The following is a 14561-nucleotide window of genomic DNA, read 5'->3' on the forward strand; positions in this document are numbered from 1 at the left end:
GCGAGTAAGGAAAAATTGAAGGCTTAACCTAAAACAAGCAAACTAAACTTCTACTCCCCAAGCATCATGAAAACAGAATTCACGTAAAAGATCTCTGACAAAACAAAAATAAAACTGCTTATCTCCTAGTGTCTATCACAGAACAGCGTATGAAACTGGAAATTAAATGTAATATAAATTGGTTCTTTGATATAATTAAGCTGAAGTTTTCTGAAAATGACTTAGTCCATTTTGGAAATTAGAGTAAATAATATCTATTATACCTAAGGGCTCTGATAACAAGAAGTTTTTCTATATCTCTTTTAAAGGGTGCAAATAAATAGGATATCACAAGCAGCAACGTAACTGCCAAGGCCACCTACAGTCAGGAGTTGGCCTTCAAAATTATTATATTCTAGGAAATAGTTTTTATTTATAGGACTGCATAGAATGCCTTTCTTAACTAATTTAACTAAAAGAGAGGCAAGGACTTCCTCAGGTCTCACACAGAAGCAGCAGCTTCTTATGCTAAATATAAGCTGGGTCAGCAGCTCAGTCCAGTTAGGCATGAGCTACCCAGTCTCCAAGGAAAGCAGAAATTATTGCCAGTAAAACAGAGGTGCTGCTGGTTGGAAAGGGCTAAAAGAGAAGACAGAAGATACAGAAGGGCACTTCACCCTACAGAAACGCTCTCCCCTTCCCTGTGATCTCGGTATCTCCCCTGTACAGCACAGGGGCCATGTATTTTTTTGCTGCTAAGGGAAATACACAATAGGAGTTAAACAGAAAGCAATCACCTACCTTCTCCAAACATGTACATCTGTTTCTAGTGCAAACAGTAAATCCGTGAGGAGCCTCTGGTGCATTGGAGACCACTTGAACTCTGGAATACGGAACATAGTCGTGCGCGGACCTGGACTAAACTGCCGCCGCTGCTCCTCGGTCATGGGCATTCCTCGAAAGCCCAGGTCAACGCGCAGATCTCGGTCCTGCTGGCTCACAGACCGACCCTGCACCGCCTGTGTGAAGAAGAAGTTCACAGATCATGTGAATATTGTGTGAAATATTTAGGAATGGATAACAGAATTTCAGACAGGATTGGCTAAAACCCATCTCAAGCACAAATGACAGAGATTTTGCTATCCCAGTGTGGGCAATATCATTCAGAATATTTTCAGAATATTTCAGAATATTTAAGGTTGGAAGGGACCTCTACAGATCATCTAGTCCAACCTTCCTGCTCAAGCAGGCACACCTACAGCATGTGGCACAGGGTGGCATCCAGGCAGGTTTTGAAGACCTCCAGAGAAGGAGACTCCACAACCTCCCTGGGCAGCCTGTTCCACTGCTCTGTCACCCTAACAGTAAAGAAGTTGCTCCTCACCTGGAGACGGAACTTCTTGTGTTTCAGCTTGTGGCCATTACCCCTCGTCCTATCGCTGGCCACCAGTGAGAACAGCCTGTCCCCTTCCTCCCTGCATTCTCCCTTCCTGAACTTATACATATTAATCATATCCCCTCTGAGCCGTCTCTTCTCCAGAGAAAACAGGCCCAGCTCGCTCAGCCTCTCTTCATACGAGAGATGTTCCATTCCCTTAATCATCCTGGTTGCCCTTCTCTGGACCCTCTCCAGAAGCTCCACGTCTCTCCTATACTGGGGTGCCCAGAACTGAACACAGTACTCCAGGTGCGGCCTCACCAGAGCTGAGTAGAGGGGCAGAATCACCTCCCTTGACCTACTGGCAACGCTCCTCCTGATGCAGGCCAGGATCCCATTCAGTACAGGAGATACTCCAAATCATTCAGTATAGGAGATACTCCAAATCAATCAGCATTTGGTGCCTATGGCTTGCCCTTCTTTCAGGTATTCCCTAATGTTTTATATTTAGATTCCCCACTTGAAATATTACAGGGGAGACCATAGGCTGCCTATAGAAGGGCAACAGCAACAAGATGTTTTCCTGTCTTAAACTGATTTATCTTACATTGATCTGATAAAAGTTTCTTATGGCTTATATATGGCCAGGATTTTAATCCTAACAGATATGCTTCACAAGCTTATATTCTTATAAGTCAATAATTAATGGTGAAATTCATAAAGGAAAGAGGTCAAGGGACAGGCAGGTTCCACATTACAGCAGCAGGATGTTATATGGTCGCAGTACCTAGTGGGATCACTTTTTCATTGTAAGTCTCACCTTACGAATTCACTGTATTTATGTGTGCACAGGTGCACACAGCAAGTGAATACAGGCATTTCACTTGCTTTTTGCTGTGTATTTCAAAACAAAAACTATTTATTTGCTCTTTTTTTCTTACTATTTTCTTTTCATACTCATTTATCAGTTTCCATGGTATGAACAGGCCTAATTTTATGCCTGAGAAGTGTTTGGGAACTGAGAATAAGAGTCTCCCTCTCAGTAGTTTTAGGTGTTCATTCTTTATTACACAGAATGCTTCTAAATTCAAGAATCCCCACACAATGCTTGATATTTTGTCTTATGAGGATCATCTCAAGTTTGAAAGCAGACATACAAAAGAATCAAAGATTTCATCCTATCTAGGGAGGTAGTGTAAAGTTTCAGGCACTATTCAGGAATTCCTTAGATATATGAAATTACATTTACTAGACCATTCTGAAAGCTCTTCCTGAAAGAGCAAGGCGAACAAACTGATCCAGGTTCTTCTATCAGACATCACTTTTGCCTGTCAGTGTATCTGAGAAACTTTCTGATCACAAAGTATGCACTGCATTGTATTAGTAGCAGCAATTTTTGGCAATTTTGCATGGCAATGCAATTTTGCAATGGCAGTTTTACAGGGCAACGTTTGTAGCACTGGCTCTTCCATCACAGATTCAGAAAATCTGCTTGACTTCAGACCTGCAGATCAATATTGGATCATCGGAGAGTAGCAAGGAAGTCAAATCTTACGGTAGGCCTTTTCTTTTCAGCTAACAACATCTTTACAAGCAATTTTTTACTAAGTGCTATAGATTGTGAGTAACAACAGCGGCAAAATTAATTCTGTGCTCCAAAAATACAAAAATAACCTTTTTGTTATTGCTTAAACAGAGCTCAGACTCTTTGAAAAAACGAGCTTCTATCCTAGGCCTTTCCATTTTGAGAATGCTGCGTCTTTCACAAAAACATTTAAGTAGTAGGATTTTCAGAGACAGCCCTTGACAGAAAAGGATCTCTGAAGAGGAGGTAGATATCTCTTCTTTTACTTAAGATCTCCAGTCTGGAAAGTAAATCACAGTTTTTCTTCAATTATTCGTAAGCCATTTCCTTCCTTGTGCCTACAGCAAGTAATATAGGGATCATTTATGCTCACATTCCTTTAGTGGAAGATGCATCGATGCACTGAAGTGCTGCAAGTCAAATTACATTCTGCTGAGGGTAATGTAAAAGTAAAGAAATACTTGATAAATAATAAAATATTGATATCATTAATCTTAAAAAGCATGAAAATAACATCTTCATGTGCTATAACACCTTAGAACACCTTTTGTTAATCTGTCTACAAGAAATAAGGGAAAAGGATGACAGGTTCCCTTAGTTAAGTTTTTAAATTTAAATTTTATTAATTTAATTTAAATTTTAAACTTTAAAATGTTTTTAAAGTCATGGAGAGCAGAGGAGGTGCCAGAGAACTGGAGCCAACATCACTGCAGTCTTCAGAAAGGGCAAAAGGGAGGAGTCAGGAAACTACGAGCTGGTCAGCCTCATCTCTGTCCCTGGTAAGGTGATGGAGCAGCTCATCCTAGAGAGCATCTCTAGGCATAAGAAGGAGAAGGAGGTGATCAGGACTAGTCAGCACGGATTCACCAAGGGGAGGCCTGTGGCCAGGGGTGTCCCCCAGGGGTCAGTACTGGGCCCAGTGCTCTTCAATTTGTTCATCAATGACTTGGACGAGGGCACAGAGGGCACCCTGAGCAAGTCTGCAGATGACACCAAGCTGGGTGGAGTGGCCGACACCCCGGAGGGCTGTGCTGCCATCCAGAGGGACCTGAATAGGCTGGTGAGTCAGGCAGAGAGGAACTTTATGAGGTTCAGTAAGGTTAAGTGCAGGGTCCTGCACCTGGGCAGGAATAATCCCAGGCACCAGGACAGATTACGGGTCGACCTGCTGGAAAGCAGTTCCACGGAGAGGGACCTGGGAGTCCTGGTTGACACCAAGTTAACCATGAGGCAGCGGTGCCCTCGTGGCCAAGAAGGCCAATGGGATCCTGGCTGCATCAGAAGGAGTGTTGCCAGCAGGTCAAGGGAGGGGATCCTGCCCCTCTGCTCAGCTCTGGTGAGGCTGCACCTGGAGTATCGGGGGCAGTTCTGGGCTCCCCAGGACAAGAGGGACGTGGAGCTTCTAGAGAGGGTCCAGCGGAGAGTGACAAAGATGATTAAGGGAATGGAACATCTCTTGTATAAGGAGAGACTGAGTGAGTTGGGCCTGTTCTCTCTAGAGAAGGCTGAGAGGGGATCTGATTAATATGTATAAGCGCATGAAGGGGGAATGTAGGTAGGAAGGGGATAAAATCTTCCCAGTGGTGGCCAGTGATAGGACAAGGGATAATGGGTGTAAGTTGAAACACAGGAAATTCCATCTCCACATGAGGAACTACTTCTTTCCTATGAGGGTGACAGAGCAGTGGAACAGGTTGCTCAGGGAGGCTGTGGAGTCTCCTTCTCTGGAGATCTTCCAAACCCGCCTGGCTGCCACCCTGTGCCCCGTGCTCTGGGTGTCCCTGCTGGAGCAGGAGGTTGGACTGGATGATCTCTAGAGGTTCCTTCCAACACCAATCATTCTGTGTTTATGTGACTTTGGGAAATTAAAACATACACAATTGCAACACATATTTTCTATACAGCTACAGAAGACTCCACCACGTTTTACTCATGTAATGTCATCATCCTTTTGAAAGCAAATAGACTTGCAAGAGGGACTCCTCTCAAATAATGAGAATATTTAAGCAGCTGCCAGACCTACCCAGCAGCAAAGGAACACTCATTATATCAGACACATACAAGGCTACAGCACTTGAAACTTACTTGCGTTGTGGTAGTTGTCTGGATCTTTCTTATCTCCTTTCCTGCTTCCTTACCATCATCAGATCTTTCCGTGTCTGATACTATGCTTCCAGCATCAACATTAGGTACAGTTTTGCTACCAGAAGACTCTGTCTCAAGAGTTGTGGTCGTCATTTCAGCATATTCCAATCCTTTAGACGAGGAAGCCAGTTCCCTCTCAGAAATGCTGTTCATTCCATCTGAAGTCGTATGAATCTTGAACTCCTTTTCCTCTATTATACTTGAAGGACATGTTCTATCTACGCTACCTGTCATGTGTGCAAGCAATTCCAAATCATCATTTACACCAAGGTGTATTTGTGTCTCTTGCACATTTGGAATAGAAATGTGATTACTTGAAAGTTCAGGTAAAAGCTTCTCCTCTTGACTGGGTATTTTATCAAAGAGAAATGAGGTACTGTTAGTAGAAGGTTCATCTTTCTCATCAGCTAGAGTTATTAACGGGCCATTATCTTTTTCCTCATTCTTCTTAATAATACCAACACTTCCATGAACATTATTTTGGAGTTTCTCAACAGCAGCACTATATACATTATCTAAAAGAGATTCAACTTCCACAAGGGCACCGTTTTCTCCAGTTACCAGTGTCTCTGGTGATAAATCCATATCATCAAGTTTTACTTCAGTAGCTTCTACCTTTTCAGCTTTTATATCAACTAAAAGGTCATGAACTTCCACATGTACTCCTCCTCCTGGTCTCTCAGCACTTCCAAGAACATCATCTGACACCTTTGTAGCCATGAGCAAGTCCCTGGTATCCGTACTGACAGGGTAATCTGTTTCACTTTCAGGACTTTGGCTTTGTGAAAGGTCTTCTATCTCTCGAATTTCCATTCCACCTTTTGCTCCTGTTGTCTGAGATGAAAGACCTGAGATAGTGCTAACATTCCCCTTTTTTCCTTTTTTTATATTTTCTTCCTCTTGTCTTTGATACTCTTCATACATTTTTGCTAGGTACTCCTTGTGAGCCTCATATGTTACCTTAAAAAGAAACGAACAGATTATATGGAGAACTATCTTAATTAAGTCTGAGAAAAAAAGGTTAGATTCTTAACTATGTAATACTTAATATATATGTCCAAGAGAATGTTTCACAGCAAATGACCTACACTGGGGATGAAAAATGCCACCTTGACATATACTCTGATAGCCACCAGATGGCACTAAGTCACTTTTAATCTTGCCTGCTTTATTTCTAGCTACTTTGGGGTAATTTTTAAGATAAAATATAAAATAAAATCTGTGAAGCATTTCTTACCTTGGAATGAGCTATAGAAAGAGTATCCACCCACACTCTCCATCCTCCCCATTCATATTTTATTGCATGATACAAGAGGATACGGAAAATGTTGTAAACCATCTCTGTAATCTTCTGTTCTTCAGAGTTCTTAGGGTTAATGTATCCCAGAGAAAACATCCAGTCCTGCCACACTGAACACTGAAGTAAACATCTAAAGTGAAACAATTAGGTTAAAATATATTCAAATGAAGCTTCATTATTCATACATTCAGATGGTTAAAATACAAGGAAAATAACATGGCATGATTCCTCTGAACATGAATCTAGTGTTAATAACAGACTTTAAGTACTTTAGGTTCAGTAAAATAAGTTAAAGTATATTCTAAGCAGAAGAAGCAAATATTAGTTGCTAACTTAAGAAGAGCTAATGAAACAATATTCTGGTTATTAAAACAAACATTTAAATGTTGTTAAATAACATTTAACATATATATAGAACACTGTGCACAGTAAAACAAATTGCTGTTACATTCAAATTAAGTTTATACTAGCGAGAAAATATTCTTTAGAGTAACATACCTTCTGTTTTCACGGCTATTACTGAAAAGTTTTATCATATCAGATAAGAACAACCTTCGAACTTCCATCAGTTCTGCACTTGGCGTGGAGTTTTTTAACAGCGTAGCCACCACCTTAAGAATCACTTTGAAAAAACAGATCAGTTACATAACAGACTGTAAAACTATTTGTAATAATAATAAAAAAAAGTTGCTAAGTCACTAATGTATACAAGAAGCGAAACACAAGTGCCTTTCTGAAATATCATTTTAAAAACAATACAGTCAATACTTTTGCCATATAAACAGAACATATGGTCCTTACTTGGATTCTGAATTTTCACTGTAGAATCTGGCTCTGGATGTGGCTTATGAACAACTTGAGTACATACTTGTTCTGTCAAAATCTAAAAGACAGAACATTAAGTTTCTTTTACCATTTTTTACTTATCCTTTACATCACACATATTTGCTTCTGTTTATTTTGTTAAGAAGAACATTTACCATGGCTACGTATAACTTCATAAAATAAATTTCAGTAAAATATTTCTATTTCTCCAAGAATAGAAACAAGAAAATTTATCTATGCAAGAAGCAAGATACTTACAGATGTAATATGGTTGGCTAACTAGTTTTTATTTAGCTGGCTAGTTGTATGATAATAGTGTTTCAAATATATGGGTTTGTTTAAGTCATACATTACAAAAGGCAAAACCTTATGTGTGACAGTTGATGTATGGCTCAAAATGGTATTTCTTGGGGACAAATGGTTAACAATAAGCAGAGAACTGTCTAAGATCCTATTTGATTCTCATGTTGATCTTAACATGCTCTTTTTGATCTTTTAAAAATTCTTCCACAGAAGAACAAACAAAAGGAAGGAATTTTATTTGAAATACCTATCATTTTAACAGAATCACAGAACTGCTGAGGTTGGAAAGGACCCTACGGATCATCCAGTCCAACCCCCCTGCTCCAGCAGGGACACCCAGAGCACGGGGCACAGGGCGGCAGCCAGGCGGGTTTGGAAGATCTCCAGAGAAGGAGACTCCACAGCCTCCCTGGGCAGCCTGTTCCAGTATTTCATTTTCCTTATGAAATAATGTGTGTCACCAGAATACCTACTGCCAAATATAATTTACTGTTGTTTGTACCACCAGTATTTGGAGGCTACAGTAAGTGAAGCCATCGTAATTGCTTTAAGCAGCCGAAAGGTATGCCAAATGGTTACTCCACCTCCAAGTACATGTACAATAACACAGATGTTAAATAAAGACATCAGCTATATTTAAGAGATCCACAAGTAAAATGTCACATTTTATACCTTAAACTCAATTCTGGCTAAATATACTGACAACTAATCAAAGATTTGGGATGCTTTTTGAAAGAGCATTAGAAGTGAAGTCAATTGATTAAATTTTGCTGTGAACCGCAAAGAGCTTCCTTATAAATTTCATCTGCAGAAAGTGATCTAAGGCTACTTAACCACAAAGCTGGTGAAATCAATAAATTATTCAAGTTTAAGATCCATTAAGGAGTAACAGTGGCACATGTAAGTAAAATACAGGCATACTTTATCAAAAAGCCTGGTTTCTGTTACATAAGATGTCTAGATGTTAAAAAGGATTTTCAAAAAGTGGAATAAAAGCAGAATAGTTGTCTCTGCTATACCAACACTTGGTATCAATCAACTAACATGTATTTCTCTCAGCAAGTAGATTACAGTAGATAGAGTTTTTGACATGAAAATGCTGTAGAAATTTCTAAATATGTGGTAAGATTCTTAAAGAATTTGAAAATACTCATCACTCCTCAGAAGACTTGGATGATGCATTAAGAAACATGTCACTAATAGAAATCGTTGAAGGATAAATGACCAATCATAGAGCTAAAAGACACATTAAAATCAAAGTCATCTGTATGCTGCTGCATGATCCACTAAGCATTGCTGAGACCCCATTCGAAAGACTGTGTCCAGTTTGGGGCCACCAAATTTGAAGAACTGGACACAGTCCAGTAGTGGACCACATGGATGACTGCAACACACTGGGACAGATATCAGTGTTTCTATATATGCTATTCTCTTTCTAAGAAAAACTACATGGTTTTTAATGCTAGATTCACAGTAAATATATTTAAGCAAGTTTATTTCATGGCAGAATCATATCCTTAGTAATTCATATTTATTGCTAACTACAACTCTAGCTCATTCTTTAATCAACAGTCAAACTAACTTCATTGGCAAATGCAGTACCTATGAATGTGTGTTTCCAATTTGTCATTGAAAAGAGAATAACTATATGCATTTGCTGTTTATAAGGGAACATGGAAAATACCTGTATCAGTCAGAGAGCAAATATTTTGCACTTCTGCAGCCCTCTAGCTCTGTTCTGACAACAAGAAGCTATGGCATTTGAAAATAACTTAATGTAACTTTTAGTAGTTTTTAGTTTCAATTCATTCCTACATCTTTTCAAATAATTTTAATCCATTCTATATGGAAAACGGGGTTTTGCAGTATCATTTGACATTTTTTTTAATAAGTATATTAGGAATTGTTAACATTAAGGGTCAGTAAGGTTAAATATTATGCTTACATATCCTAAGAAGATTCATGAAATCTATTGATTTCTCATGAACTGAAGGCATTTGGGTACTCCTTCCAGAAAGCTGCTTTGTCTCCTTAACACTTTAAACTCTTGGCAGGAAGTGGCAAGCCTTTTGTCCCAGGGTCTACTGGGCCCTGATGTCCAGGAGTTCAATTATCCTGACTCAGTTGCCTCAACTTGGCAAACTCATTTGTGAAGAAATTCCAAGCATTAAATGGATGACTTTGTGGTTTTTAACCACAACTGGAGACCCCAACAGGCCTTCAAGCTCACACTATGTGCTGTCTTATGCTCATCTATGACTCAGTCACTAGTGGTTCAACTCTGTATAAAATAATGAGGATATGTGACCTGAGCCTGGATGGCTGCATTTAGACCTTCCCTCATCTGTGGTTCACACAGCTTCAGTGAGACTCATGAGATGTTTAGCTGTCTCCCTATGCAGTTCATAACTGTCTCTCGTAAACTCATGTTTTACATGATTACTTGGCTAGGTCTTTCAAAAAGGCTTATTTAGTCTGTTCGAACCACAAAGAAAGCAACTATATTCCTTCTCAAAAAAAGGTAGATGGTAAACATGGTAGGAGAAAGGACTATGACTGCCTTTAAGGAAAGGATCAAGGAAGGTCACAGACTCTCATCCTAGACATAGCTTGGAAAAATAGAGTCAGGAGAAGGTTTAACATCTGTCAGACAGACAGGGGCTTAAGGAATATCTGACTGTGAGGGGACTCTATGGCATGGGACCTAACACAGGAATGTCTACACCACAGGTTGAAGGGAGAGCAGCAGTGCTTTCAAAAATACAATATTTAATAGCTACTACTCTCTGTTTGTCCAGAGACACAAATCCCTTAAAATATCTACATAAATGTTGATATAGGGACACACGTACAAACATAGCTCCATCATTCTCCTTTACAAGTAATGGAAGAGCAAGCAAATGCCTGACTGAGGTAACTTATTTTTTGGAAAGTGAAGAAATCTCACATAGCAGTGTTTTCTATCCCCTTTTATAACAGATGGAAACTTTTACAGCAAACATGCGTAAAGTATACTTTTGTTTATAAAACTACACAAAATACAGCAAAAAAAAAATTCGGAACCGAGCAATCATATCTTAGAATCACTCATTAAAATTTTCTCATGGTCTGGAGAACGTAGATATTTTAAAAATAGGATCATAAAATATAATTAAGTCATAATTCTTACAACAGACGTCATAACCTGTAGGTATAATTTAGGTGTACCTCATAAAGCGTGTTGTACGTTGTAACGGTCACTGTATTTGTGTGTAGCATCAATCTTTCTCCCAGAAGCGTGAAGAGGCTGTGCGTATGCATGATTTCGACCTTCCGTCTAGACAAGGAAAACACAGCAAAACGGATTGAAGATTTTAAGCAGATGCAAAAAATACAAAAGCCATTATTTTGATGTTGTACTAAAATGTTTTAAGGACTGTTATTCCTTAACCACAATGAAGTAATAATTATTTAACATACTACTCAGAATGAATATTATTGTAGTACACACAGAGGTTGTTAGAATGCTGTTTTATATTTAGCATGGGCTTTTGTATAAAATAAATGATACGCTATTCTCATCCTGCATGATTCTCATGGCAGAAAACAATAAAGTAATTCCTTTCTATCCTTCTCAGTCTGAGAAAGCTCCAAATGTTGATGGGTGGTTAAAATGTGACCAATAGAGAACATAGGGTTTGTCACCCTTTCAAGGGCTCAAGTCTACTCATCCTTAGATCTCCCAACATCTATAGTAACATTTACAGAATTTACTGAAGTTGTCAAACTCTTCATACATCATTCCCTCATCCAGCCAAAGTATTTAAATCCTGGCATATTATATTTTATAAAACAAATGAATTTTAAAAATAGTGAAGAGTTAGGAAACTCCAAGAGAGCAAGGTACCTAACTTAGCATTGTACTGTTAGCATCAAAACATACTAGATTCGTAAAAAAGAGAAGAAAATGCCTCTGCAAATAGCAAACATAACATCAGTGAATTTTATCTATCCTGTAAGAGTATTCTCTTTTAACTGCTTCTAACAGTGTAAATTAACAGTGCTTATTGTATATTGCATCATTAAATGTATCAACTCCTGTAAAAAATCAGAAAGAACAGTCAAAATAATTAATAATTTACATGAAAGAACCAAAATAACATGAATTTTAAAAAGTCTCATGCTTTAAAAAAAAAAGCAAAAAGCTCGCCTTTCTTGTGATTAATGATTAACAAAATTTTAAATGAATAATGAATTAATGAATAGCAGAGGTTTAAATTGCACAGATTTCATCTAGAATTTTAGCAATGAACACATTATGATTTTCAGGTATCTATAAAAGTGAGGGGTAGAAGGGAGTGTCGATGAGTTACCTGTGAGAAAAACTAAGAGAACTAAAACTTGTGAGTCATGAGAGAGCAACTGAAGTGGCAAATTTTGTGGAATATGTATGCCAATTTTGCTTAAAACAAACTTAACTTTGTAGCTAACACTGAACTTGCACTATTCCTAAGAAAATGTATAATGTAAGAATTCTTCTAAAGAAAGGAAGAAATCTTAGTTTTCAAGATACTTGTATGCAAGTATAGCTAATTATTACAAACAATATATTAATAAACATCTTAAAAATTAGAGGTCAATGTAGCTATATGTTACTGTATTTGAGATATTGTACATTGTCATGAAGGAAATTATTAAACCTGCATAAATACATAATCCTTCTTTCCTGTTTTAGGAAGGTTTAAACATGCATATTAAAACAAACGAAATTAAATAACTCTGAGTAGAATTCCTTTTGGTGGCAGTGTAAAAAGAATAAGGGATGCCAGAGAAGGGAAAGAAGAGGATTTTGCCAATCGTTTAAGGTTCAACAAGTTAGCCTATCATTACAAGGAAAAAACAATTAAGATATTCAACCTCTCATCCAACACATTACTTATCCCTTGGTCTATAAATCAGTCACCTTCACCTACAGCCTCACCTGCAAAGAATGCCTGTGAGCTACAGCAGTGGTACCTGGCTCTGTAGCTCTGTGTTTGCTCATTCACACTGCATTGGTGCAGGTTTTTTAAACTTGTAGAGCATCTTTTTATGCAATTTTGCTTTAGCGCACTGAATCAGAATGGCAGTGGCATGTCTGTTTCTTTAGTGTCAAATACAAATCTATGTGTGTAACTGCTTTACAATTTTACGTAATTTGCTATTTTCTCATCACTTTCAATTTCCTGTAATTGAGTGCAACTATATTTTATTTACATATACGTATATATGTGCAGAAATACATATTTCACAAGTATTATCTGTAAAATATGAAAATTAGGGGCACTTCCAGTTGCTGTAATCTACATAAAATATGAGAATTAAAATATGAAAATTTGAATTTAAAAAAAAATCACTGAAAGTTACAAGGAACATTCAAGTGCATTTCAAGTGCTTCAATTACATGAAAAATATATTCACTCAACAATGGAACCTCTACTGATACATCTCTAATTTCACTAATATATCCTAAAGATTTGAAAATGAGATCTCAACTTCTGAAAATCTCATTTTTATGCTTCTGTTTCTTAACTAAAAAATGATTTGCTACTTGGACTACTGTATAAATGATGAATGTTTTTAACAAATGTATTTAACTGGACAAACAACAGGCTTCTAAGCAAGATACCTTTTATTGCATTGGGAATAATCCTTAATGCAACTCCAATGAATCCAATGGATTTTCGCACATTATATTTGAAAAGCCCTTTGAGATTCTTGAGTGCCTGGTAAATTTGCTCTATTCTTTCCCAGACCACTATTTGGCTTGCCACATCCCCAAAGCAAAAACCCATTTGGGAGTATGTTTTAAGCTAACTATTTCTCAATTATGCAGCCATACTTTATTGATCTCACTGAAAAAAATAAAAGTGCACTACACTTAACAGCACTATGCTGGCCGGACTCCTAGTGCCTTCCTCTTTTAATGAGGTTCTCATGATGAAGTCTCTCTGCTGTAAGTGCCCTGCTACTTTCACCCTGCAGAGTCTCCATCTGGAAAATCCACACAGGAGAGGAACCCCAGGGAAGAGCACGTTCCATAGACTGCATGGGTCTCAACCCTTCCTCAGCACCAAAAAATGGAAGATGAGACTAAATCCCTGCATTTTGTTACATTGGTTCATTTGAAATGTGACTGTTTCCTGCCACCTTCTGTACATCACTATATTCTTAACTTCTTGTTTACAATCATTTAATTGATGTTTGCTTTTCCTTTCTTTTTCGATCCCCTCTGTTTCATTTCTCTTTCACATTTTAAAAGCTATTTTTTAAAATGACTCTACTTTATTGTAATGACACTGAAAATGTCAGCAACTGAGCAACAAATTTTCGACAATCATGTGTCCCACCATGCACAGTATGTATAGCAGAATATTCAACACAGCTTTAAAAACACATTTTGAGAAAATGTTTTAGGTCCTTTTAAGACTTAAATTTGAGGGTATTATGCATTTGACACACAGTCATTACTTTCAAATATCACAGTTGTCACAAGTTAATTAGCAAACTAATCATTTTATCCCAATGTAATTACTGTAACAGATTCTCCAAACTAGCCATTAGAAAATAAAACAATGATATTCTATGGAGCTCCTAAAGACTATCACACAACGTATATCGATATGCACAAAAGGACAAGAATTACTAACTTTAACATATCAATGTAATAATTTTAAAACTTTACTTACTTATGGCCCAAATGTTTAAGAAAATATCCAAGGACCTTCAAGGCTTGTACCCATATACTCTCACTTTTGGAAGCCAACAGTTTATAAATCACTCTAAAAGGAGAAACAAATTCAGCATTTTTCTTTCCGTTTATTACTACCTATCTCACATTTACATTTTATTTCACTGAACAGGGATACTTCATAATAAAGTCAGGAAATGAAAAAAAAAAAAAAAAAAAACTTTACAGAAAATGAAAGGATACACTGAAAACACTAAATACACCTTAAGAGTTTGATAATGAATATTTTAAAAATAGCAGAATTCAGACGGTCACCAAAGGATACATATGAGAGCCA

The 14561-nt window shown here is 37.6% G+C and overlaps 1 protein-coding gene across 5 annotated transcripts in view; it reads right to left on the reverse strand.

Annotated features, from left to right (window-relative positions):
* NBEA (neurobeachin) overlaps positions 1 to 14561 on the reverse strand; it is a 462643-nt gene that overhangs the window by 303593 nt on the left and 144489 nt on the right. For all 5 annotated transcript variants that reach the window (XM_026033944.1, XM_026033943.1, XM_026033942.1 and 2 more), the window contains exons 17-23: positions 14223 to 14315; positions 10723 to 10831; positions 7189 to 7270; positions 6886 to 7009; positions 6325 to 6517; positions 5028 to 6047; positions 781 to 998 (exon numbers count right to left, since the gene is read on the reverse strand). In XM_026033944.1, coding sequence (XP_025889729.1) covers positions 781 to 998; positions 5028 to 6047; positions 6325 to 6517; positions 6886 to 7009; positions 7189 to 7270; positions 10723 to 10831; positions 14223 to 14315 — 1839 coding nt within the window. The remainder of the gene's footprint in view (positions 1 to 780; positions 999 to 5027; positions 6048 to 6324; positions 6518 to 6885; positions 7010 to 7188; positions 7271 to 10722; positions 10832 to 14222; positions 14316 to 14561) is intronic.

This window comes from Nothoprocta perdicaria, unplaced genomic scaffold (assembly GCF_003342845.1).
Source record: "Nothoprocta perdicaria isolate Ctin4 unplaced genomic scaffold, notPer1 scaffold_137, whole genome shotgun sequence".
NCBI classification, from domain to species: Eukaryota; Metazoa; Chordata; class Aves; order Tinamiformes; family Tinamidae; genus Nothoprocta; species Nothoprocta perdicaria.